The sequence below is a fragment of the Panulirus ornatus genome, chromosome 29 (genome assembly GCF_036320965.1).
Source record: "Panulirus ornatus isolate Po-2019 chromosome 29, ASM3632096v1, whole genome shotgun sequence".
In the NCBI taxonomy this organism is placed as follows: Eukaryota; Metazoa; Arthropoda; class Malacostraca; order Decapoda; family Palinuridae; genus Panulirus; species Panulirus ornatus.
Genome location: NC_092252.1, coordinates 19,427,923 through 19,455,272, shown reverse-complemented (window position 1 = coordinate 19,455,272; position 27,350 = coordinate 19,427,923). Strand labels below are relative to the sequence as shown.

Genomic DNA, 27,350 nt, shown 5'->3' with positions numbered 1-27,350 from the left:
TTTTGCCATTTTACACTCAATCTCTCCTGGTATTTCTTCTAATAATTCTCCCTTCCAAACTCACTTACTCTAGCCACTCTCTTCTCCCCGACATTGTCTACTTTTCTTCATACCTCTACAAATCTTCACCCTTACTTCCACAAGAAAGTAATCAGAGATTCCACCAGCTGTCCTTTTCAGCACAATTACATCCCAAAGTCTCTCTTTTACACGCTTATCAATTAAAGCAAAATCTAGTAATGCCAGTTGACCTTATCTCCTACTCACATATGTATACTTGTGTATACAACTGCACAAGCTCTTCAGCAATTCCATTCATAACACTTGTGGGAGATTAAATCCAGCAAGGCAACAGGACTGGATGGTACTGCAGTTGAATATATCAAGAAAGGGGGTGACTGTGTTGTTGATTGGTTGGTAAGGATATTCAATGTATGCATGGATCATGGTGAAGTGCCTGAAGATTGGAGGAATGCATGTATAGTGCCACTCTACAAAGGCAAAGGGGATAAAGGTGAGAGTTAAAAGTACATAGGCATAAGTTTGTGTGTATACCTGAAAAAATAAATAGGAGAGTATTGATTGAGAGGGTGAAGACATGTACAGAGCATCAGATTGGGGAGGAGCAGTGTGATTTCAGAAGTGGTAGGGATGTGTGGATCAGGTGTTTGCTCTGAAAAATGCAATTAACAAATACTTAGAAAAACAGATGGATTTGTATGTGGCATTTGTGGATCTAAACAAGGCATATGATAGGGTTTTAAGAATGTATGGTGTGGTAGGTGAGCTACTAGAAGCAGAGAAGTTTTCATTAGAGGTGTGAGGTGTGTGTACAAGTAGGAAGAGAGGAGAGAGATTAGTCCTCAGTGAAGATTGGTCTATGGCAAGGTTGTGATGTCTCCATGGTTGTTTAATGTGCTTATGGATTGGGTGGTTAGGGAGTTAAATTCAAGAGTTTTGGGGAGAGGGACAAGTATGCAACTTGTTGGGGATGAAAGGGCCTGGGAAGTGAGTGTTGTTGTTCGCCAATGACACAGCACTGGTGGCTGATTCTAGTGAGAAACTGCAGAGGTTAGTGACTGAGTTTGGAAGTGTGTGAAAGGAGTGTTGAAAGTAAATGTGTATAAAAGCAAGGTTACTAGGTTTAGCAGGGTTGAGGGACAAGTTACTTTGGATGTGAGCTTGAATGGAGAAAAATTGGATGAAGTGAAGTGTTTTAGATATCTGGAAGTGGACAAAGCCGCAAATGGAACCATGGCAGTGGAAGTGAGTCATAGGGTAGGGGAGGGGGCAAAGGTACTTGGAGCAATGTAGAATGTGTGCAAAGAGAGGATGTTATCTTAGAGAGTGAAAATGGGTATGTTTGAAGGAACAGCAGTCAACAATATTAAATGGTTGAGAGTCATGGGCTATAGATAGGGATGTGTGGAGGAGGGTGGATGTGTTTGAGATGAAATGTTTGAGGAGAATATGTGAGGCGAGTTGGTTTGATTGAGTAAGTAATGAAAGGGTAAGAGAGATGCGTGGTAAAAAAAAGAGTGTCACTGGGAGAGCAGAAGAGGGTGTTGAAATGGTTTGGATATAAGGAGAGAATGAGGAAAGGTTGAGAAAGAGGATATATGAGTCAATGGTGCAGGGAACAAGGAGAAGTGGAGACCAAATTGGAGGTTGAGGGATGGAGTGAAAAATATTTTGATTGATCAGGGCCTGAACATGCAGGAGGGTGAGAGGTGTGCAAGGAATAGAGTGAAATGGAATGATGTGGTATACCAGGGTCGATGTGTTATCAATGGACTGAACCAGGGCATGCAAAATATCTGGAGTAAACCATGGAAAGGTCTGTTGGGCCTGGATGTGGATACGGAGGGAGGTGTGGTTTCGGTGCATTACACAAGACACCTAGAAACTGAATGTGAAGAAATGTGGTCTTTTATGTCTGTTTTTCTGGGACTACCTTGCTTATGCCGGGGATGGCAATGATGTTTCCTGTAGGGCATGGTGGCACTGGGAATGGAGGAAGTCAAGCAAGTATGAATATGTACATGTGTATATATGTATATGTCTATGTATATGTATGTATAAGTGTATATGGTGATACGTATATGTATATGTATGTATATATATGTGTATCGGCATGTATGTATATATGTGTGTATATGAGTGGATGGGTCATCATCTGTTTCCTGGCGCTATCTCACTGAAGCAGGAAATGGCAATCAAGTATAATGAATAAATCAATATATCTGAAAAATGTGTGTGAGAAATACTTAGAAAAACAGATAGATTTGTATGTAGCATCTATGGATCTGGAGAAGGCAAATGATAGGCTTGATGGAAGGTATTAAGAGCATTAAGAGTTTTTATCAAGGATGTATGGCATGTGTATGAGTAGGAAGAAAGGAGAGTGACTGGTTCCCAGCAAAGATCAGTCTGTGGCATGGGTGTGTCATGTCCCCATGAGTGTTTAATTTGTTTGTGGATGGGGTGGTTAGGGAGGTAAATTTAAGAGTTTTGAAGAGAGGGGCGAGTATGCAGTCTGCTGGGGATGAGAGGGCCTAAGAAGTAAGTCAGTTGTTGTTTGCCATTGATACAGCACTGGTGGCTAATTTGGGTGAGAAACGGCAGGAGTTGGTGACTGAGTTAGGAAAAGTGTGAGAAAGGAGATACATGAAAGGGGAGATACAAGAAAAAATTTAACAGTCAGTAGATATACAATGAAGAGACATAGCTATGACACCACTTGGTAAACAAGTGACTATCCAAATGGAGGTCGGGTGCATTCAAGTCTGGCAAAATGATATGCATTATTATGTGGACAAGAAGGGGAACCATTTACAAATTTTATCAACAATAAAGCTATCCAATTTGAAAAGACCTTCACTAATATCTATGTTATAATTCTTTGTGTATTTAACAATAGATTCAATGATATTTCCTGTGGTACAGGAGTTAGAGTTAATAACCGAGATGGCATTACTCTAATCAATGCAATGATCATAATCTTTAAAGTGATTAAACAAGGCATTTGATTCTTGTCCTGTTCTTATGCTATATCTCTGTTGCTTAAGTCTAACAGAAAGATCCTTACCATTCTATATTTATTTATTTTATATTTTGCTTTGTCGCTGTCTCCCGCATTAGCGAGGTAGCGCAAGGAAACAGACGAAAGAATGGCCCAACCCACCCACATACACATGTACATACATACATGTCCACACAAGCACATATACATACCTATACATCTCAATGTATACATATATATACGCACACAAACATATACATATGTACACATGTAAATAATTCATACTGTCTGCCCTTATTCATTCCTGTCGCCACCCCACCACACATGAAATGACAGCCCTCTCCCCCCCGTATGTGTGCAAGGTAGCACTAGGAAAAGACAACAAAGGCCACATTCGTTCACACTCAGTCTCTAGCTCTCATGTATAATGCACCGAAACCATAGCTCACTTTCCACATCCAGGCCCTACAGATTACCATGCTTTACCCCAGACACTTCACATGCCCTGGTTCAATCCACTGACAGCGCATCGACCCCGGTATACCACATCATTCCAATTCACTCTATTCCTTGCACAACTTTTACCCTCCTGCATGTTCAAGCCCCAGTCACTAAAAATCTTTTTCACTCCATCCTTCCATCTCCAATTTGGTCTCCCACTTCTCCTCGTTCCCTCCACCCCTGACACATATATCCACTTTGTCAATCTTTCCTCACTCATTCTCTCCATGTGACCAAACCATTTCAAAACACCCTCTTCTGCTCTCTCAACCACACTCTTTTTATTACCACACATCTCTCTTACCCTTTCATTACTTACTCCATCAAACCACCTCACACCAAATATTGTCCTCAAACATCTCATTTCCAACACATCCACCCTCCTCCGCACAACTCTATCTATAGCCCACGCCTCGCAACCATATAACATTGTTGGAACCACTATTCCTTCAAACATACCCATTTTTGCTTTCCAAGATAATGTTCTCGACTTCCACACATTCTTCAACGCTCCCACAACTTTTGCCCCCTCCCCCACCCTGTGATTCACTTCCGCTTCCATGGTTCAATCCGCTACCAAATCCACTCCCAGATATCTAAAACACTTCACCTCCTCCAGTTTTTCTCCATTCAAACTTACCTCCCAATTGACTTGACCCTTAACTTTACTGTATCTAATAACCTTGCTCTTATTCACATTTACTCTCAGCTTTCTTCTTTCACACTTTACCAAACTCAGTCACCAGCTTCTGCAGTTTCTCACACGAATCAGCCACCAGTGCTGTATCATCAGTGAACAACAACTGACTCACTTCCCAAGCTCTCTCATCCACAACAGACTGCGTACTTGCCCCTCTTTCCAGAACTCTTGCATTCACCTCCCTAACAACTCCATCCATAAACAAATTAAACAACCATGGAGACATCACACACCCCTGCCGCAAAACAACGTTCACTGAGAACCAATCACTTTCCTCTCTTCCTACACGTACACATGACTTACATCCTCGATAAAAACTTTTCACTGCTTCTAACAACTTACCTCCTACACCATATATTCTTAATACCTTCCACAGAGCATCTCTATCAACTCTATCATATGCCTTCTCCAGATCCATAAAAGCTACATACAAATCCATTTGCTTTTCTAAGTATTTCTCACATACATTCTTCAAAGCAAACACCTGATCCACACATCCTCTACCTCTTCTGAAACCACACAGCTCTTCCCCAATCTGATGCTCTGTACATGCTTTCACCCTCTTAATTAATACCCTCCCACATAATTTCCCAGGATACTCAACAAACTTATACCTCTGTAATTTGAGCACTCACTTTTATCCCCTTTGCCTTTGTACAATGGCAGTATGCAAGCATTCCACCAATCCTCAGGTACCTCACCATGAATTATACATACATCAAATAACCTTACCAACCAGTCAACGATACAGTAACCTGCTTTTTTAATAAATTCCATTGCAATACCATCCAAACCTGCTGCCTTGCTGGCTTTCATCTTCCGCAAAGCTTTTACTACCTCTTCTCTGTTTACAAAATCATTCTCCCCAACCCTCTCACTTTGCACACCACCTCGACCAAAACACCCTATATCTGCCACTCTATCATCAAACACATTCAACAAACCTTCAAAATACTCCCTCCATCTCCTTGTCACTTCACCACTACTTGTTATTACCTCCCAATTAGCCCCCTTCACCAATGTTCCCATTTGTCCTCGTCTTACGTACTTTATTTACCTCCTTCTAAAACCTCCTTTTAGCCTCCCTAAAATTTAATGATACTCTCTCACCCCAACTCTCATTTGCCCTCTTTTTCACCTCTTGCACCTTTCTCTTGACCTCCTGCCTCTTTCTTTAATACATCTCCCACTCATTTGCATTTTTTCCCTGCAAAAATCGTCCAAATGCCTCTCTCTTCTCTTTCACTAATAATCTTACTTCTTCATCCCACCACTCACTACCCTTTCTAATCTGCCAACCTTCTACGCTTCTCATGCCACAAGCATCTTTTGCACAAGCCATCACTGATTCCCTAAATACATACCATTCCTCCCCCACTCCCCTTACCTCCTTGTTCTCACCTTTTTCCATTCTGTACTCAGTCTCTCCTGGTACTTCCTCACACAAGTCTCCTTCCCAAGCTCACTTAATTCCACTACTCTCTTCACCCCAATATTCTCTCTTCTTTTCTGAAAACCCATACAAATCTTCACCTTCGCCTCCACAAGATAATGATCAGACATACCAACAGTTGCACCTCTCAGCACATTAACATCCAAAAGTCTCTCTTTTGCACGCCTATCAATTAACACATAATCCAATAACGCTCTCTGGCCATCTCTCCTTCTTACATACGTATACTTATGTATATCTCTCTTTTTAAACCAGGTATTCCCAATCACCAGTCCTTTTTCAGCACACAAATCTACAAGCTCTTCACCATTTCCATTTACAACACTGAACACCCCATGTACACCAATTATTCCCTCAACTGCCACATTACTCACCTTTGCATTCAAATCACCCATCACTATAACCCAGTCTCGTACATCAAAACTACTAACACACTCATTCAGCTGCTCCTAAAACACTTGCCTCTCATGATCTTTCTTCTCATGCCCAGGTGCATTTGCACCAATAATCACCCATCTCTCTCCATCCACTTTCAGTTTTACCCATATCAACCTAGAGTTTACTTTCTTACACTCTATCATATACTCCCACCACTCCTATTTCAGGAGTAGGACTACTCCTTCCCTTGCTCTTGTCCTCTCACTAACCCCTGACTTTACTCCCAAGACATTCCCAAACCACTCTTCCCCTTTACCCTTGAGCTTTGTTTAACTCAAGAGCCAAACATTCAGGTTCCTTTCCTCAAACATACTACCTATCTCTCCTTTTTTCTCACCTTGGTTACATCCACACACATCTAGACACCCCAATCTGAGCCTTCGAGGAGGATGAGCACTCCCCACGTGACTCCTTCTTCTGTTTCCCCTTTTAGAAAGTTAAAATACAAGGAGAGGAGGGTTTCTAGCCTCCCCGCTCCCGTCCCCTTTAGTCGCCTTCTACGACACATGAGGAATGCGTGGGAAGTATTCTTTCTCCCCTATCTCCAGGGATAGGGGGAGAAATCTGCCCATCATGAAACTTATTGAAATCTCTACATGGTACTCTATGGATGCATCCTAAAGAACTTTCTGGTAAGTTCCTGATTAAGGTATTCTTTATAGTACTGTCATTACTGAAAGTAACATTTTAAGCAACATGCAAAGTAACATCATTACTAAAAGGAAGAACTAAAAGGTTCTTGATGTCAAGGGGAGGTTTGGGTTAAACTTTAAAAAAATGATTTCTTTGGTAACTTAAGGGATTTATCAATGAAAGATCTAGGATACTTTAACTTGGATCCAATAGAATATATCTTCTCAAACTCAACATCAATAAACTCTGGACAGCAAATGAGTAATGCCCTAAGAAACCAAGACTGGAATGATGATAATTCAACTCTGTCATGTTAAGCTGAGTAATAATGGATACATGAGCATACACTGGTAGGTTTTTTGTACATGCTAAACTTAAACTTGTTTCTATCCCTATGGATCATGCAATCTAAAAACGGAAACATACCATTATTTTCAATTTCTACAGTAAAGTTGATGGAAGGTACTAAACTGTTAAGGGGAAAAATGTTTGAAAATTTTCAATTGTTGGCCAAACACAGAACAATCATCTACAAACCTATACCAAATTGCATCAGAGGGTAAGATATCCTTAAGTAACTTTGTTTTAAAGAGTTCCATGTGAAGATTACTTAATACACTTCACACACTTCCAAAACTTCTACTCCAGGGGTAGTGCTACTCCTTCCATAGCTCTTGTCCTCTCGCCAACCCCTGACTTTACCTCTATAAACATTTCAAAATCATTCTTCCCCCTTATCTTTGAGCAGTTTCATTTCCAGCCAGAACATCCAGCTTTCTTTCCTTAAACATACTACCTATCTCTTCTCTCTTCTCATCAGTTACATCCACACACATCAACAAACTCAAGCCTGAGCTCCAAGGGAGATGAGCACTCCCTACTTGGCTCCTTATTCTGTAACATCCTTTAGATATTGAAATGCAAGAAGGTGTAGTTTCTAGTCCCCCTCTACCATCTCCATCATCTACTATCTATGACATAGGAAATACAGATGTAGAATTCTTTCTAACCTATCCCATGGTAGGGGACATATAGAAATATATCCATGAGGATACTGGAAAAAAATTTCTATCCACATATACTCTGAGTGTCATAAAAGGCAACTTAGACGGGCAGAAGTGGGGTCTGGCAACCCTCCCCTTCTTCTACTTCAGTTTCTAAAAAAAATGAAAAAGGAAGGAAGCCAACTGAGGAGTCCTCATCCTCCTCAAAGGCTTCGGCTGGGGTGTCTGAATGTGTGTGGAGATAACCAAGATTTGAAGATAGGTGAAGATAGGATAGGTAGGTAGCATGTATGATGATAGGAGCCAGTGTGTTCTAGCTCTGATCGATCCAAAGCTAAAGGGTAAGAGGAAAGAATGCTTTGAGAATGTCCTGGGGTAAAGTCAGGGGTTTGTGTGAGGGCGAGAGCCATGGAAGGAGTAGCAGTACTGCTGAAGTAGGAGTCATGGGAATGTGCGAAGGAGTGTACTGAAGTGAACATCAGACTGATGTGGGTAAAAATGGAAGTGGAGCATGAGTGGTGGGTGATTATTAGTTCTTATGCACCTGGCCTCAAGAAGAAGATGAAGAGAAGCTATTATTCTAGGAGCAGCCAAGTGGGTGTGTCAGCAGTTTTGAGACTGAATATTGGTGATGTAGAAGTGAGTAAAGTGGCAGTTGAGGGTATAATTGGGGGGTAAGTGTATTCAGTAAAACAAATGGAAATGGTGAAAACCTACTGGATTTGCATGCTGACAAAGAACCAATGATTGGGAGTACCTGCTTTAAAAAGAGAGGTATACATGGGTGAGTGAGAAAAATGGTATGCAGGCATTATTGAGTTACATGCTAATTGATAGGCGTGCAAAAGAAAGACTCTTAGATGTGAATGTGCTGAGAGGTGGCTAATGGAATATCTGATCATTACATAGTGGAGGCAAGGGTGAAGATTTGTATGGGTTTATAGAAAGGAGAAAATGATATGATGAAAGTAAAAGAACTTGGATAAGAGACTTGTGTGAAGAAATGCCACTAAGATATACTGACTGTAGAGTAACAAATGGTGGAAGTAATCAAAACTAAAGGGAGTAGAAGAGGAATGGGAGGTATATAGAAAAGCAGCACTGGCATGTGCGAGAGGTGTACAGCATGTGGAAAGTGGAAAGTGCACATGTGAGAAAGGATAGCGAGTGGTAGGATGATAACAGTCAATTATTATTGAAGGAATAAAGAGAGGTACATGGGTGATACTTACAGGGGAAGAGTACAAGTGACTGAAAGATATACAAGAGAAAGCAGCATGAGGTCAAAAGGAAGATGCAATGATTGAAAAAGAAGGCAAATGAGATTTGGGATGTGTGAATTCAGTAAACTTCAGGGAGAATAAAACATTTTGGAAGGATATTAATAGAGTGAGGAGAAACAAAAGAAACAAATGGGGAAAAGGCAAGACAGAAGTGGTGAAAGCCTTGTGTAAGATGAAATGTGGCAAGGCAGATGGAGTGGATAGTATTGCAGTTGAGGGTGAGTGCTGTTCATTGGTTGGTTAGGAACTTTAATGTATGAATGGACCACGGGGAGGTACCTGATGACTGGTTAAATGCACATATTGTGCCACTGTATAAAAACAAGGGGGCCAAAGATTAGTGTCCAAATTACAGAGGTATAAGTTTGCTGAGCATATCTGGTAAGCTATATGGAAAAGTGTGGCATGCAAGAAGCATCAGATTGGGGAAAAACAATGTAGTTTCAAGAATCATAGAGGTTGTGTGGATCAAACGTTTACTTTAAAGATATGTGAAAAATACTCAGAAAAACAGAAGGGTTTGTATGTGGCATTTATGAATCTGGAAAAGCATATGACAGGGTTAATAAAAATGATTTGTTGAAGGAAAGCTATCCGGAGTAGAGGAGTTTTTATCAAGAAAGTAAGATGTATCTGAGTAGGTGAAGGGGAAGATGAATGGTTTCAGGTGAAGGTGGGTCTGTGAAAGGGGGTGTGTTATGCCACCATGGCTATTTAATTTGCTTATGGTTGGGTTGGTGAGGTAAGTAAATGCAAGAGTCTTGAAGAGTGGGGCAGGTATGCAGTCTTTTGGGGTGAGAGGACCTGGGAAGTGAATCAGTTGCTCTTCTCTGAGGACATGGCACTAGTAGCAGACTCAGGCAAGAAACTGCAGGTTATGTCTAAGTTTGGGAAAGTATGTAACAGAAGAAAGTTCTGAAACAATGTGAATAAAAGCAAGGATATCAGGCTAAGCAGAGCAGAGAAACAGGTTGGATGGGTGCAAGTCTGAATGGACAAAAATTGCAGGCAATGAAGTGTTTCAGATAAGTGGGAGTGGACATGACAGAGAATGGAACCATGGAAACAGAGGTGAGTCATTAGCTAGGTGAGAGGGCTAAGGATTTGGGAATGTGTGGAAAGTTAGGTCACTATCTGGGAGTGTAAAACAGTTCGAAAGTATAGTAATACCAACAATGTTGCATAAATGCGAGACATGCACTGTAAATGAGAATGTACTGTGCATGTGTTGGAAATTAAATGTTCCAGCACAATATGTGGTGTAAGGAGGGTTTTTCAGTACAATATGTGGTGTGAGGAGGGTTGATCAAGTAGCCAATGATATAGTAAGAGAAAGGTGTGGTACTAAGAAGAGTATGGTTGAGGGAGCTCAAGAGGGTGCACTAAAATGGTATGAATATATAGATTGAATGAGTGAGGAGGGAATAACAAAGAGGAAATATGTGACAGAAGAGGAGAGCACAAGAGGAAGGGATAGACTAAACTGGAGATAGAAGGATGGAGAGAAAGTTTGAGTGCTTGGAGCCAGGACATGCAGGAGGGTGGAAGGCATGCAAGGGAAAGAGTAAACTATGGAGATGTGGTATAATGGGGGCAATGTGCTATCAATGGACTGAACCAGGGTATATAAAGCAACTGGGGGAAACCATGGAAAGGTCTGTGGAGTCTGGTTGTGGATAGGGGACAGTGTTTTTGGTGCATAGTACATGACAGCTAAAGAATGGGTGCAAGTGAATGTGGCCTTTTCTTTGACTGTTCCTGGCACTACCTCACTGATGCAGGACATGGCGAAAAGGTACGAAAGAAATAGGATTAATATAAAATAGATTAACATGGAATATAAAACCCATTAGCAACAATTCACAAATAAGTATACGCACTTTCATCCTAACACGTGCAAACTCACCTTGAATGTTAAATTTTCACACTTTTCATCCACGGATGAATTGATGATGGGAAAATGAGAGAGAGCCATTGATGCTGCTTTGAGAAACACAGGCATGTATGAAAACCGAACCCCATGAGCTTCGGCCAGGGCCTTCAGATCTTTGCGCAGCTGAACAAGGGCAGTCATATCAACTTCATCACAGTATCCAAAGTGTGGGATACTCTGGGGAGTAAAAAAATTAAGAATTTACTGCAAAACTTTCATAATGACATTTAGATTTTTTTTGTATTACATATTGGTGTTTTTCACCTCATTACACAAATATGTACCTATGTACTAACACATAATTACAAGAGGAACTTGCCTTGTCTGATGCCCAGCCATGAACTAAACATAAGGAGAGAAAAGCTAATAAACTAAGAGATTTGTAAAAGTTTGCATGCCATGACCTCTGCCTTTATCAAATACTGTACATACAAGAGAGCCTTTTTACTTTTACTACAAAGTATATTTATTTATTTTATCTATTTTGCTTTGTCGCTGTCTCCCACGTTAGCGAGGTAGCGCAAGGAAACAGACGAAAGAATGGCCCAACCCACCCACACACACATGTATATAAATACACGTCCACACCCGCAAATATACATACCTATACATCTAAATGTATACATATATATACCCACACAGACATATACATATATACCCATGTACATAATTCATACTGTCTGCCTTTATTCATTCCCATTGCCATCCCACCACACACGGAATAACAACACCCTCTCCCCTCATCTGTGCAGGGTAGTGCTAGAAAAAGACAACAAAGGCCCCAATCGTTCACACTCAGTCTCTAGCTGTCATGTAATAATGCACTGAAACCACAGCTCCCTTTCCACATCCAGGCCCCACACACTTTCCATGGTTTACCCACACGCTTCACATGCCCTGGTTCAATCCACTGACAGAAAGTCAACCCCGGTATACCACATCGTTCCAATTCACTCTATTCCTTGCACGCCTTTCACCCTCCTGCATGTTCAGGCCCCGATCACTCAAAATCTTTTTCACTCCATCTTTCCACCTCCAATTTGGTCTCCCACTTCTCCTCGTTCCCTCCACCTCTTACACATATATCCTCTTTGTCAATCTTTCCTCACTCATTCTCTCCATGTGACCAAACCATTTCAAAACATTCTCTTCTCTCTCAACCACACTCTTTTTATTACCACATATCTCTCTTACCCTATCATTACTTACTCAATCAAACCACCTCACACCACATATTGTCCTTAAACATCTCATTTCAAGCACATCCACCCTCCTCCGCACAACTCTATCCATAACCCATGCCTCGCAACCATACAACATTGTTGGAACCACTATTCCTTCAAACATACCCATTTTTGCTTTCCGAGATAATGTTCTCGACTTCCACACATTCTTCAAGGCTCCCAGAATTTTCATCCCCTCCCCCACCCTATGATTCACTTCCGCTTCCATGGTTCCATCCGCTGCCAAATCCACTCCCAGATATCTAAAACACTTCACTTCCTCTAGTTTTTCTCCATTCAAACTTACCTCCCATTTGACCTGACCCTCAACCCTACTGTACCTAAAAACCTTACTCTTATTCACATTTACTCTTAACTTTCTTCTTTCACACACTTTACCAAACTCAGTCACCAGCTTCTGCAGTTTCTCACATGAATCAGCCACCAGCGCTGTATCATCAGTGAACAACAACTGACTCACTTCCCATGCTCTCTCATCCACAACAGACTGCATACTTGCCCCTCTTTCCAAAACTCTTGCATTCACCTCCCTAACAACCCCATCCATAAACAAATTAAACAACCATGGAGACATCACACATCCCTGCCGCAAACCTACATTCACTGAGAACCAATCACTTTCCTCTCTTCCTACACGTACACATGCCTTACATCCTCGATATAAACTTTTCACTGCTTCTAACAACTTGCCTCCCACACCATATATTCTTAATACCTTCCACAGAGCTTCTCTATCAACTCTATCATATGCCTTCTCCAGATCCATAAATGCTACATACAAATCCATTTGCTTTTCTAAGTATTTCTCACATACATTCTTCAAAGCAAACACCTGATCCACACATTCTCTACCACTTCTGAAACCACACTGCTCTTCCCCAATCTGATGCTCTGTACATGCCTTCACCCTCTCAATCAATACCCTCCCATATAATTTACCAGGAATACTCAACAAACTTATACCTCTGTAATTTGAGCACCCACTCTTATCTCCTTTGCCTTTGTACAATGGCACTATGCAAGCATTCCGCCAATCCTCAGGCTCCTCACCATGAGTCATACATACATTAAATAACCTTACCAACCAGTCAACATTACAGTCACCCCCCTTTTTAATAAAGTCCACTGCAATACCATCCAAACCTGCTGCCTTGCCGGCTTTCATCTTCCGCAAAGCTTTTACTACCTCTTCTCGGTTTACCAAATCATTTTCCCTAACCCTCTCACTTTGCACTCCACCTCGACCAAAACACCCTATATCTGCCACTCTGTCATCAAACACATTCAACAAACCTTCAAAATACTCACTCCATCTCCTCACATCACCACTACTCGTTATCACCTCCCAATTAGCCCCCTTCAGTGAAGTTCCCATTTGTTCCCTTGTCTTACGCACTTTATTCACCTCCTTCCAAAACATCTTTTTGTTCTCCCTAAAATTTAATGATACTCTCTCACCCCAACTTTCATTTGCCCTCTTTTTCACCTTGCGCACCTTTCTCCTGAAAGGTGCAAAAGTGCCTCTTTCTTTTATACATCTCCCACTCATTTGCATTATTTCCCTGCAAAAATCGTCCAAATGCCTCTCTCTTCTCTTTCACTAATAATCTTACCTCTTCATCCCACCACTCACTACCCTTTCTAATCTGCCCACCTCCCACGCTTCTCATGCCGCAAGCAACTTTTGCGCAAGCCATCACTGCTTCCCTAAATACATCCCATTCCTCCCCCACTCCCCTTACCTCCTTTGTTCTCACCTTTTTCCATTCTGTATTCAGTCTCTCCTGGTACTTCCTCACACAAGTCTCCTTCCCAAGCTCACTTACTCTCACCACTCTCTTCACCCCAACATTCTCTCTTCTTTTCTGAAAACACCTACAAATCTTCACCTTCGCCTCCACAAGATAATGATCAGACATCCCTCCAGTTGCACCTCTCAGCACATTAACATCCAAAAGTCTCTCTTTCGCGTGCATATCAATTAAAACGTAATCCCATAACGCTCTCTGGCCATCTCTCCTACTTACATACAAATACTTATGTATATCTCTCTTTTTAAACCAAGTATTCCCAATCACCAGTCCTCTTTCAGCACATAAATCTACAAGCTCCTCACCATTTCCAATTACAACACTGAACACCCCATGTATACCAATTATTCCCTCAACTGCCACATTAATCACCTCTGCATTCAAATCACCCATCACTGTAACCCGGTCTCGTGCATCAAAACCACTAACACACTCGTTCAGCTGCTCCCAAAACACTTGCCTCTCATGATCTTTCTTCTCATGCCCAGGTGCATATGCACCAATAATCATCCATCTCTCTCCATCAACTTTCAGTTTTACCCATATCAATCTAGAGTTTACTTTCTTACACTCTATCACATACTCCCACCACTCCTGTTTCAGGAGTAGGGCTACTCCTTCCCTTGCTCTTGTCCTCTCACTAACCTCTGACTTTACTCCCATGACATTCCCAAACCACTCTACCCCTTTACCCTTGAGCTTCGTTTCACTCAGAGCCAAAACATCCAGGTTCCTTTCCTCAAACATACTACCTATCTCTCCTTTTTTCTCATCTTGGTTACATCCACACACACATTTAGACACCCCAATCTGAGCCTTCGAGGAGGATGAGCACTCTCCGCGAGACTCCTTGTTCTGTTTCCCCTTTTGGAAAGTTAAAATACAAAGTGAACAGGAAAATATCAACTGAGCTAGAGCTTAATCCACTGAGGAGCATAAAATGATTGACCACCCAAGGCTTATGGTCCTGATGGCATCCATCCCCGTGTACTGAAAGTGTGCCTCTGCACACCTGTGCTTGCTCATCTATTCCATTTCTGTTTGAGAGCCTGAAGTTTTCTTTCTTCTTGGCAGCATGTGTTAACTACATCCCATCCCTAAGAAGGGTAACAGTTCTAACCCCTCTATCATCCTGTTACTCTGACATCTACCATTTCCAAATTCTTTGAATCCCTCCTCGGTTCCCATATCCTCATACATCAATCTCACAGCCTTCTCTCTAATCACTGCCACGGCTTCCATAATGCAAGATCCACCGGTGATATTTTTCCCATCTTACAAATGTCCAGCAAAGCTTTTAACTGGGTGCGGTACTGGGTACTTATCAAACCTCCCCTCTTTTGGCTTCTCTCCCTCACATTGCTCCCTCATATTCAGCTTCCTCTCAGGCCAATCTATCTCCATAGTTGTTGCTGGATCAGTCTCTCCACCTTTCTCCATCAAAAGCAGTGTCCCTCAAGATTTTGTCCTGTCTCCTACACTTTTTATCTTTATCAAAAATTTTTTTTCTTCCACAAGTAACCAAATGCATTCATATGCTGACGACTCAACACTGCACTTATCCACATCCTTCAATTCTACTCCTTCTTCTCTTACTTGATCTGCATCCTACATCAACAAAACTTCCTCAGTAAGTTTAATAACTCCAAGACCCAGTTTCTACCCATCTCTCCATGGAAAATTCCTTACAGCTTTCCTCTCTCCTCTGATGGGTCTGCAATTTCACCTATTGACTCAATGAGCATACTTGTATTACTATAACTTCCACTCCATCTTGGAAACCCCACATTATGTAAATAGCTAAGTCTGCCCCTATGAAACTGGGAGTCCTGTTCCAAACACTTGCTTTGTTTATACAAAGGATTTATTCATCCTTGTTTGCAGCACTGCTCTCACATCTGGGGTGGTTCTAGCTCTCCATCCTGACTTGACAGAGTTTAGTCAAAAGCAGTCCAACTTATAAACTCTCCCATGATAACTTCCAAACTTGACCCACTTGCCCTGTGCCACAATATTGTTTCACTTTCCCTCTTCTATTGGTATTACCTTTGTTTTTGCTCCTGAGAGCTGGCTGCTTGTGTGCTCCCACCACTAGCTAGGCCATGCAACATTCTGCAAGCTGCTGTGTCACATGATTACTGTGTGACTGATGGCAACTCAAAGGGTGGCCATTTTGGTAACTGTTTCTTTCCCCACACCTCAAAACTTTGAAACACTTTTACCCTCTCATGTCTTTCCTAACAACTATGACCTAGTCTTTCCCAACAACTATGACCTAGCACATTCTAAATGACAGGATTTTCATGTCCTCCAAAATTTGGAAATATCATTGCTTGTCTTCTTTTTCCTCTTCATTAATTTCTCTATATATTTCAATTAAGGCCTACCCTTGATGTGGACATTTGGACTGGAGCCTCGACAGACAGATAGACAGACAGACAGACAGACAGACATACGGACAGAGACAGAGAGACAGACAGACAGACAGACAGACACAGACAGACAGACAGACAGACAGACAGACAGAGAGACAAACAGACAGACAGACAGACAGACAGAGACAGACAGACAGACATACAGACAGATACAGACAGAGACAGACAGACAGACAGACAGAGACAGACAGAAAGACAGACAGACATAGACAGACAGAAGGAGAGACAGACAGACAGACAGACAGACAGACAGACAGATAGACAGAGACAGACAGACAGACAGACAGACAGACAGACAGAGACAGAAAGACAGACAGACAGACAGACATAGACAGACAGAGACAAACAGACAGACAGAGACAGACAGACAGATAGACAGAGACACACAGACAGACAGAGAGACAGACAGACAGAGAGACAGAGACAGATAGACAGACAGAGACAGACAGACAGACACAGACAGACAGACAAACACAGACAGACAGACAGACAGACACAAACAGACAGACAGACGGACAGAGACAGACAGACAGACAGAGACAGACAGACAGACAGACAGACAGACAGAGACAGACAGACACAGACACACAGACAGAGACAGACACACAGAGACAGACACACAGACAGACACAGACACACAGACAGACAGAGAGACAGACAGACAGACAGAGACAGACAGGCAGACAAACAGAGACAGACAGACAGACAGACAGACAAACAGACACAGACAGACAGACAGACAGACACAGACAGGCAGACACACAGAATGAGAAAGAGAGAGAGAGAGAGAGAGAGAGAGAGAGAGAGAGAGAGAGAGAGAGAGAGAGAGAGAGAGAGAGGGGGGGGGGGGGGGGGCTACCCCTTCATCAGGTTTAGGACATCAGATCTTTTACTGCACTCCCTTGAAGTTTTCTTGATTCTGTCAACATCTAATATGAAGTCATATACACCTTCAGTTAGGCTCTTATTACTGGTAATGTTACCAAGAGAGAATTCTAAAATGACCCTTCCTGTCAGTGAGACACAAGGTTTTACAGATTTTGACAGTTTCCAATTTATCGAGCTGGAATAATTTTCTACTTGTTTGAAAGTATCATCACAGAATAAGCTGAATCCTATCCTTTAAAGATTTACCAAATCCACATATATACACCTCATTAGAGATATTTCACTATGATAAAATGCATATTCGTCAAACTGGTAAATCTTTAGCGGAGAGAGTTCAACAGCAATATAAAGTAGAAACATTCTCTGAATCAAGTGTAATTTTCAAACATGCAGAAAATTATTCCCAGCAAATAAAATGGGTACTGTCATGACTTGTAACCCTTTTGTCTCACATATAAGTAGATTTATCGAACCCCTTCTTGTGAAAGTTGCCACTAATATGTTCCCCATTTGTGGAGTGAGTTCTAGTTTCTCTTTCTTTCACATTTGTTTGCCATTTCCCACATTAGCATAGTAGCTTTACGCTCATTTCCATTCTCTAGTTGTCGTGTGTAATGCAGCAAAACCAAAGCTCCCTATCCATAACCAGACCTCACACACCTTTCCATAGTTTCATCTGGCTGCTTCAAATACCCTGCTTCAGTCTACTTCTATCTATCTATCGATCTATCATCTAATCTATCTATCTATCTATCTCTCTAATCTATCTATCTATCTATCTACCTATCTACACATCTATGTTGTTCCCTCTAGAAACTCCTATCAAGAGGGTAGCATCAGCAAAAGTCTCCACTTATCCCTGTCCTTATATGCCTCCCTCACATACACCATTCCATACATTTTTTCACCAATTCTCTCCCTCTAGTACTTTTCCACTCTATTTCTCCATGTTACAGGTGCTCTTCCTCTCACACTAGCCTCTTTGATTAAACTATAACAAAGTCTCCTTGTAAACTCTCCATCTAGCATTCTTTCCACATGTCCAATCCACAATATCACTCCACAATTCATTCCCTTTGCAGTCCCTACCTTACCACATGTCTAGTACACCCATTCATTCCATTTCATCATACCTCTAAAATAGCTCATCTCCACAGCCTGGATTCTTGACCTCTGTGACTCACTCCATGTCTATGTTTCAGCTGCATAGGACAGGGTTGGAAGGACTGTGTTGTCCTTTAGTCCTTTGCTCACTTCCATACTTACACCTCTACCTTTCATTATTCTATTTAGGGATCCATTGACTCTTCTACCCTTTAATGCTCTCCCCCTTCTCTCTCCTTACATATCACCAAACCTCCCCAAGATAGCTCCTAAATACATCAACTCTTCTAGTCTTTCTTCCCCTATATCTATAACACATTTTAGTACACTTTCTTCTCTCACTCTATTATAGGGATTTGCAAAATCTATACTTTCATTCTGCTTCCTTTCGCACATCATTACTTTAATTTTACACAAATTTACCTTCAGTTGCCTACACTTACAAACAATATTTTATTATTTTTTATTATACTTTGTCGCTGTCTCCCGCGTTTGCGAGGTAGCGCAAGGAAACAGACGAAAGAAATGGCCCAACCCCCCCTCATACACATGTATATACATACGTCCACACATGCAAATATACATACCTACACAGCTTTCCATGGTTTACCCCAGACGCTTCACATGCCTTGATTCAATCCACTGACAGCACGTCAACCCCGGTATACCACATCGCTCCAATTCACTCTATTCCTTGCCCTCCTTTCACCCTCCTGCATGTTCAGGCCCCGATCACACAAAATCTTTTTCACTCCATCTTTCCACCTCCAATTTGGTCTCCCTCTTCTCCTCGTTCCCTCCACCTCCGACACATATATCCTCTTGGTCAATCTTTCCTCACTCATTCTCTCCATGTGCCCAAACCACTTCAAAACACCCTCTTCTGCTCTCTCAACCACGCTCTTTTTATTTCCACACATCTCTCTTACCCTTACGTTACTCACTCAATCAAACCACCTCACACCACACATTGTCCTCAAACATCTCATTTCCAGCACATCCATCCTCCTGCGCACAACTCTATCCATAGCCCACGCCTCGCAACCATACAACATTGTTGGAACCACTATTCCTTCAAACATACCAATTTTTGCTTTCCGAGATAATGTCCTCGACTTCCACACATTCTTCAAGGGCCCCAGAATTTTCGCCCCCTCCCCCACCCTATGATCCACTTCCGCTTCCATGGTTCCATCCGCTGCCAGATCCACTCCCAGATATCTAAAACACTTCACTTCCTCCAGTTTTTCTCCATTCAAAATCACCTCCCAACTGACTTGACCCTCAACCCTACTGTACCTAATAACCTTGCTCTTATTCACATTTACTCTTAACTTTCTTCTTCCACACACTTTACCAAACTCAGTCACCAGCTTCTGCAGTTTCTCACATGAATCAGCCACCAGCGCTGTATCATCAGCGAACAACAACTGACTCACTTCCCAAGCTCTCTCATCCCCAACAGACTTCATACTTGCCCCTCTTTCCAAAACTCTTGCATTTACCTCCCTAACAACCCCATCCATAAACAAATTAAACAAACAAAACAAGCTTAAAACCTTTTGCAACTCATCTTCACTCTCAGCAAACAACACAGTATCATCCTATTACGGGCTTGCAACTACCACCATACCTCACAACCAAAATCCATCTCTGCACCCCCTTTCCCTAGTTTCACTCTCATCACTTAGCCCCTTGTATACCATATCACTCCAATTCACTCTACCACATGCACGTCTTTCATCATCCTGCATATTCAGGCCCAAAGCACTCAAAATTGTTTTCACTCCATCCTTCCATCTCCAATTTGGTCTCCCCCTTTTCCTTGTCCCTTCCAATTCTGACACATATATCCTCTGTTGCAACCTCTTCTCACTCACTCTCCCAATATATCCAATCATTTCAGCAAACCTTCTTCAGCTCTCTTAACCACATTCTTATTACCACATCTTTCTCTTAACCTTTTAATATCTCTTATACTAAATCTCCTTACACCACATACTGTTCTCAAACATTTCATATTTAAAAGATCCACTCTCTTCCATAAATTCTCATCTATGGCCCTGGCTCACATCCTAACTACACTGTCTGGCCTACTGTAACTTCAAACGTCCACTTTCCCCTACCAAACAGTGACCTCTCTTTACACAGATTTTCAATGCTTCCAGAACCTTTGCCCATCAACCCAATGACACTTTAGGTTCCATGGTTCCATCTGATGCTATGTCTACTCACCCATATCAAAAACACTCCATTTCTATGTTTTCTCTATTGCAAACTCACATACCACCTAACCTGCCTTTCTCCAGTGCTAAACCTATTATCCTTACTTTCATTAACATTTATTCTCAGCTTTCTTCTTTCACACACTCTCCCAAACTCAGTCACAACTTCTGAAGCTTCTCACCTAAATTTGTGTCATCAGCAAACAACTGACTCACCCTTTCCCATGTTCGCAAGTGCCAAGAACAGCCCATGCCTTCAATCCATACTAGATCATCGAGACTACTATGCCTTCAAACATACCCATTTTCACCTTAAATAACAAACTTTCCTTACATACATTCCTCAATGCTCCCACAACCTTTTCCCCCATAGCTGCCCTATGACTCATTTCCTCTTCCATGGTTCCATTCACTGGCATGTCCACTGTCAGGTAACTAAAATACACCACTTCCCTTACATTTCCTCTAGTCATTCTCACACTCCAACTATCCTGTCCCTCTGCCCATTTAAACATAATAACCTTGCTTTTATTCATATCTATTTTCAACTTCCACCTTCTACACAATCTCCAAAACTCAGACACCAACTTTTGCAGTTTCTTACTTATCTGCCATCAGACTGTGTCATTAGCAGACAACTGACTCACTTCCCAAGCCCCCTCATCTACTACAGACTGAATAGTTGCCCCCCTCTCCAAGGCCCCTTCATTTACCTCCCTCACCACCCCATCCATAAACATATCAAACTGCCATGGTCACACCTCATATACCTAGCATAGACCTGTAACCACACTCTCCTTTCTTCCTTATCACAAACAAGCCTTACATTCTTGATAAAAAATTTCTCACTGCTTCTATTAGCTTTCTTCCCACACCATATATTCATAAGACCTTCCACAAGGCATTTCCATCAACCCTGTCATGTGGATTCTCTAGATCCATAAATGTCGCATGCAGATCTTTCAGTTTCTCCAAGTATTCCTAACACATTATTTCAAAAGAAAACACATAATCCGCACATCCTCTACCACCCCTAAAAACACATTGTTCCTTTTCAGTTGGATGCTCTGTACATAACTTCACCCTCTCAATCATCAGTCTTGCATACAACTTACTAGGTATTCTCAACAAACTTGAACACTTACCTTTGTTCCCCTTAACCTTATGTAATAGCATCAAACATTCACTGCCTTTCAGTATTTCAAATATGAATGTGCAACCCTCAAATAAATCTCCAGCACTGAGTCAGTGGCACCACTGGTTGAGAATGGTTAAGCAGATCCCAAAACCCTCTTGGCTGCCATCATGTGATTGGAATCCATCCCACTTCCACAGATACAGCTCCTAGACCTGGTTCTTTGTTTTCCATTTCCTGTATTGCATCTAACTCTCCTTCTGTTCACCAACTGTTAACTCCTCCTCTAATTTCTTTTTTCTCTCTGAAATCCAATTGTGCAAGACTGCTTCTCCTTTGCACTATCAGATCTCTAACTATAATCTATCACATCATTTCCACTGCAAGAGTGGAGTATGTGTCTACTGTAATACAAAGACACCTGTGGTATGCCTCAAGGATAATGTGTCTCCTTTGATGCAATTTTGCTAAAAATCTCTCTAAGCCTTGCATTAGTGTTTTGTTTACCCCCCGCCCCATTCCTCCAACTATGTAAAACTCTTTGACTATCTGACTTCCTGCCATGAAGCTCTGCTCTCTTCACATCCAAACACTGATATCTGATGTAGGGGATTTCAATGTGCACTGCAAGAATTGATTAGGCTTAAAGTAAGACAATCCTGGTGGAGCACAGGCCTCTCTCTCTCTCTCTCTCTCTCTCTCTCTCTCTCTCTCTCTCTCTCTCTCTCTCTCTCTCTCTCTCTCCTTAATGACCTGGAGCAATTGGCTAAACATCCTATCCAAGTTCCTGACTGTCATAATCACTCTTATAACACGCTTGACCTTTGCTTTACCTCTGAACTCTCACACTATCAATACACCAATTCTGCCTCCTTAGGATCCTCTGACTATAATTCTATTTTCGTTCATTCCAATTAGGTACATCCATCACCAATACCCTTCAAAATGCCAGCTTTGACACTTTAGGAAAAGTCAAAGGTTATCCCTGCACAACTTTTTTTACTTTCCCTGGGATGGGTAATGCTTCTCGTCTGGGTGGCTTGTATTTTGCCGAATGCATAACAGAGGTTATCTTGGCTGGGATGGAGTCCTACATTTCACCTTCTTCCAATTCATTTTCACCTCATTTGTGGTCTGATCACTCTTCCTCTGACACCTGTGTATAGTGAACCATGAAAGTTTTCCCTTCCACTGAAACCCACTCCACTTTCATTTCTGCTCAAAATCACTGCATAGATGTTATTCAAAGTGCCAAGCACACTCTCATAAAAAGAAAGAGTGTTAACTTGACTTTTTCTACTGACAAATCTTTCTGGTCCTTAACCAAAAGCATCTCCAACAACTTTTGTAATTCAACCATTCCTTCTTTTTTTCTGACCTGATTAATCTATTATTAACTCTCCAACTGATACTGATAAAGTCACTCTTTTTGGTACATGTTTTTTACCAACTTTGGATGATTCAGCTTATCATCCTCTACCTTCATCTCCTCCCACAGAACCTATGCCACCTCCTATATTCTCCTTGTGCAGAGTCTTACAGGTACTCTCCCAGCTCCAAAGGGACAAGATGTACAGCTCAAATGGCACACCTCCACGTGTTCTAAGGGAGTGTGCCTCTGAGCTAGCACCAATCCTTGTTCACATATTTCAACTGTCTAAAAACTGAGACTTTCCCTTCTGCTTGGAAGCATGCTTTGGCGCAGCTCATTCACAAGAAAGAAGAAAGCTCTAACCCCTCCAACTAACACATCACAACTCTCTGTTCTGCTACCTCCTAAATCTTTTGAGTCTCCTATACTCTTACTTGTCCAAATACTTAGAATCCCATTCCCTTCTTTCAGGTCACCAGTGTGAATTTTGCAGTCCTACTTCTACAGGTGATCTTCTATATGGCTGACCTCTGGTCCTCTTCTCTCAAGTGATTTTGGTGAAACTTTTGTCATAGCCATCAATATCTGTAGAGCATACAACAGTGTGGCATTAGCCTTTGCCCTCAAAACTCCTTTCCTTTACTTTAAAGGTTTCCCTCTGTTCCCTAATGCATAGTTTCTTATGAGGCTGTTCCTTCACAGTAGTCATCAAGGGAGCAATTCCCCACTCCTATTTTATCAATAGTGATGTTTGAGGCCTCAGGGTTCTGTCATAGTATCTACTCTCTTTTTTCTAAACATATGACCTTTTTTCTTCTATTTCTGACCCCATTCTCTTTCATGCAGATGATTCCACTTCATATAATTCAACTCAATTTTCCTCCCCTTAATTATCATTTTATTTCTCGTACTGATCATATTTTCTCACTCAGTTCAGACCTGTGCAGCATTTTGGAAGGGGTAACAGTAACCTTGTAAAATGTAATGGTACTAAAATGTAATTTCTCCCTATATCTCTTCCTAAGAATCATTCAATTCTCTTTGTTAAATTTCAAAACATCACAATTCAACTATGTACTAACAAAACATACTGGGTAAAACTACATCCTCAACTCTGTCCTGGATATCTAATATAATCAACATTTTCCTAAAAGCTGGGAGTGTTGCACATCTCATAATCATTTCTCTTACAAGTTTTATTTGTCCAAGTATGGAATAGCCCTCATACACCTAGGGTGGCTCATGCTCGACCTCTGTTAACTACAATGAAATCACAGGCCTTCTGCCTCAGTAATTCTCCTAGTTGATATTAGGCAAAAGCACATCTTCCACCCTGTCCTGGACATCCTGCATGACCAGCATTACAAAGTCTTTTGTAATGGGAGTGTTGATATGTGCTGTAATGGGAGTCTTGATATGTGCTGCAATCATTTTGGGAGCGTTGATATGTGCTGTAATGGGACTGTTGATATGTGCTGTAATGGGATTGTTGATATGTGCTGTAATGGGAGTGTTGATATGTGCTGTAATGGGAGTGTTGATATGTGCTGTAATGGGAATGTTCATATGTGCTGTAATGGGAGTGTTGATATGTGCTGTAATGGGAGAGATGATATGTGCTGTAATCACTTTGTAATGGGAGTGTTGATATGTGCTGTAATCATTTTGTAATGGGAGTGTTGATATGTGCTATAATCATTTTGTAATGGGAGTGTTGATATGTGCTGTAATCATTTTTCTTGTGAGCTATTAACATTTAAGGGCGTTTTATTTGTCCAAGGATGGAATACTTCCTATACATATAGGGTGGCTCATGCTGCACCTCTCTGTTAACCACAATTAAATCAGGAGCCTTCTGCCTCATTAATTCTCCTATTATCAACTCTAAAGATTCAACCTTCCCTTTCATTATAGCATGATGTTGCTGTTCTCTCTCTATTCTACAGATACTGTCTTTGCCACTGTTCTCATAAGTTGTCAGCATATATCTCTCTCCCCAAGGTTTGGACCTGTGGCATGCGTTTGGCTGCTGCTTTCCACAGTTTCTGTGTAAAGTCCAGCCACTCAAGGATGGGCTGTTCTTCCCTTGAACAGCTAAGTTGTTGAAGTCCCTTTCTTCTACCCAAGATGGTCTTGATTGGGGCATGTCTTGCCCATGCCATTTCAGTCACTATAAAAGAAAAACTCAAACACTTACCTTTGTCCTCCATTCCTTTATACAATGGCAATATACATGCATCCAACCTATCTTTAAGCACCACCCCCAAGATACATACATACAATGAAAATCCTAACAAACCAATCAACATTACAGACATCCCCATTCTTGAGAAACTTACCTACAATACCATCTATTCCAGCCAACTTGCCACATTTCACCTTAAACAAGACATTCACCATCTCTTCTCTCTTCACCAAACCACCTGCCATGACTCTCTTGCTATGCATTCCTCCGACCCAAATGCCCCACTTCTGCCATCCTATCATCAAACAAAGTCAACAATCCTTAAAAGAAACTCACTACATCTATTTACCTCATCACTATATGTAACCACTTCCCCATTTGCCCCTTCACCAATATTCCTATCTGTTCTCTTATTTTTTGCACAACAGTAACTTCTTTCCAAATATTTTCTTTTTCTCCTTGAAGTTTTCAGATACTTGCTCATTCCAACCTTTATATGCCCCCTAAACCTTCCTCTTGATCTACTACTTTCTCTTGTACTTCTCCCTGTCACTCATTCTCCTTCCAGTAAGTACCAGTCATACATGTCTCTTTTCTCTCACTAGCAACTTAACTTTCACATCCTGCCAAACCTCACATCTTCTGCATGCCACACATTTCTCTTGCACATGGAAGTACTGTTTTCCTTAATGCCTTCCACTCCTCATTCACTCCCCTAGCTTTGTTTACTCTCACCTTTTGCCATTCTACACTCAATTTCTACAGGTATTTCCTCATAGAAGCCTCTTTTACAAGCTCACTAACTTTCACCACTCTTTCCTTCCTATATCATTTCCTCTTTCCCCAGAGCCTCCTCAAGTCTTCATCCTCACCTCCATCAGCTAATCAGACATCCCAGCAGCTGCACCTTTCAGCACATTCACATCCAAGAGTCTCTCTTTTGCACAACCATCAATCAGTACATAATCCACTAGTATCCACTTAACATCTTTCGTTCTCCATATATACTTATGTCCCTCTTTTTAAACCAGGTATTCCTAATCACCGGTCATTTTCACAACACAACTCCATAAGCTATTCAACAGTTCTATTCACCTTACTGAACACCCTATGCCCACAAATTATACTTTCAACAGCAACATTGCCCATCTTTGAAATCAAATCAATGATTATCAATACTCAATCTTTTGAATCAGAACTGCCAACACTCATTCAAGTACTCCCAAAACACTTGCCTCTTCATCATTATTCTTGTGGCCATCATTATTCTTTCACAATTCTTTATCATTTTTATCCACAACAGTCTGAACCTTCCTTCCTTACACTTTTTAAATAATCCTCACAGCTCCTTCAGCATAAACATACCCTTCCATAGCTCTTGTCCTCACTCCAACCTTTGACATTTCTAAAACATTCTTCCCCCTAAACTTGAGCTTTGTTTTGCTCAGGGGTAGAGCATCCAAGATCCTTTACTCAAACATTCAACATATCTTTCCTTTCCTCTCATCTTGGTTGCATCCAAATGCAGTGTCCACAAAAAAAATTTCCTCCCAAACATATTTTCAATGGCAACACATGGGTAAGTTTTATTGTGGGTACAAGCTTATGATGCTCACTGGATGAAATAATCTTACAAGTGGTCACTGAGGCTAATGTTTCTAATGGATTGAGCACCAACAACCTCTCACAGTGTGCCCAACCTACTTGAGGGAAGGATGTTCTTTCTAAACTCTTTCCAACAGCCACTTCATTTTGGGGATTTCACCTCTGGGGGCTGTATAACTTCCACCTGCACTTAAGATGGTTGGCTCTCACTTTTCTAAGGGGAAGAAAATCCGAATTCTTGCCTGGATGTAACAAACTATGGGTAAAAGTGAGATTTCTAGTCACACTGGGTGCTCAGAACACATGATCAGGCAGCTGCTTCCTGCAACAACTCATCAGTGACTTACCTCATTTGGATCAAGACCCTATGGACCTAAAA

General features: G+C 41.4%; 1 protein-coding gene across 2 annotated transcripts in view; it reads right to left on the bottom strand.

Moving 5' to 3' along the window:
• Dbct (Dihydrolipoamide branched chain transacylase E2) overlaps positions 1-27,350 on the bottom strand; it is a 183,478-nt gene that overhangs the window by 54,277 nt on the left and 101,851 nt on the right. For both annotated transcript variants that reach the window (XM_071679364.1, XM_071679365.1), the window contains exon 7: positions 10,941-11,144. In XM_071679364.1, coding sequence (XP_071535465.1) covers positions 10,941-11,144 — 204 coding nt within the window. The remainder of the gene's footprint in view (positions 1-10,940; positions 11,145-27,350) is intronic.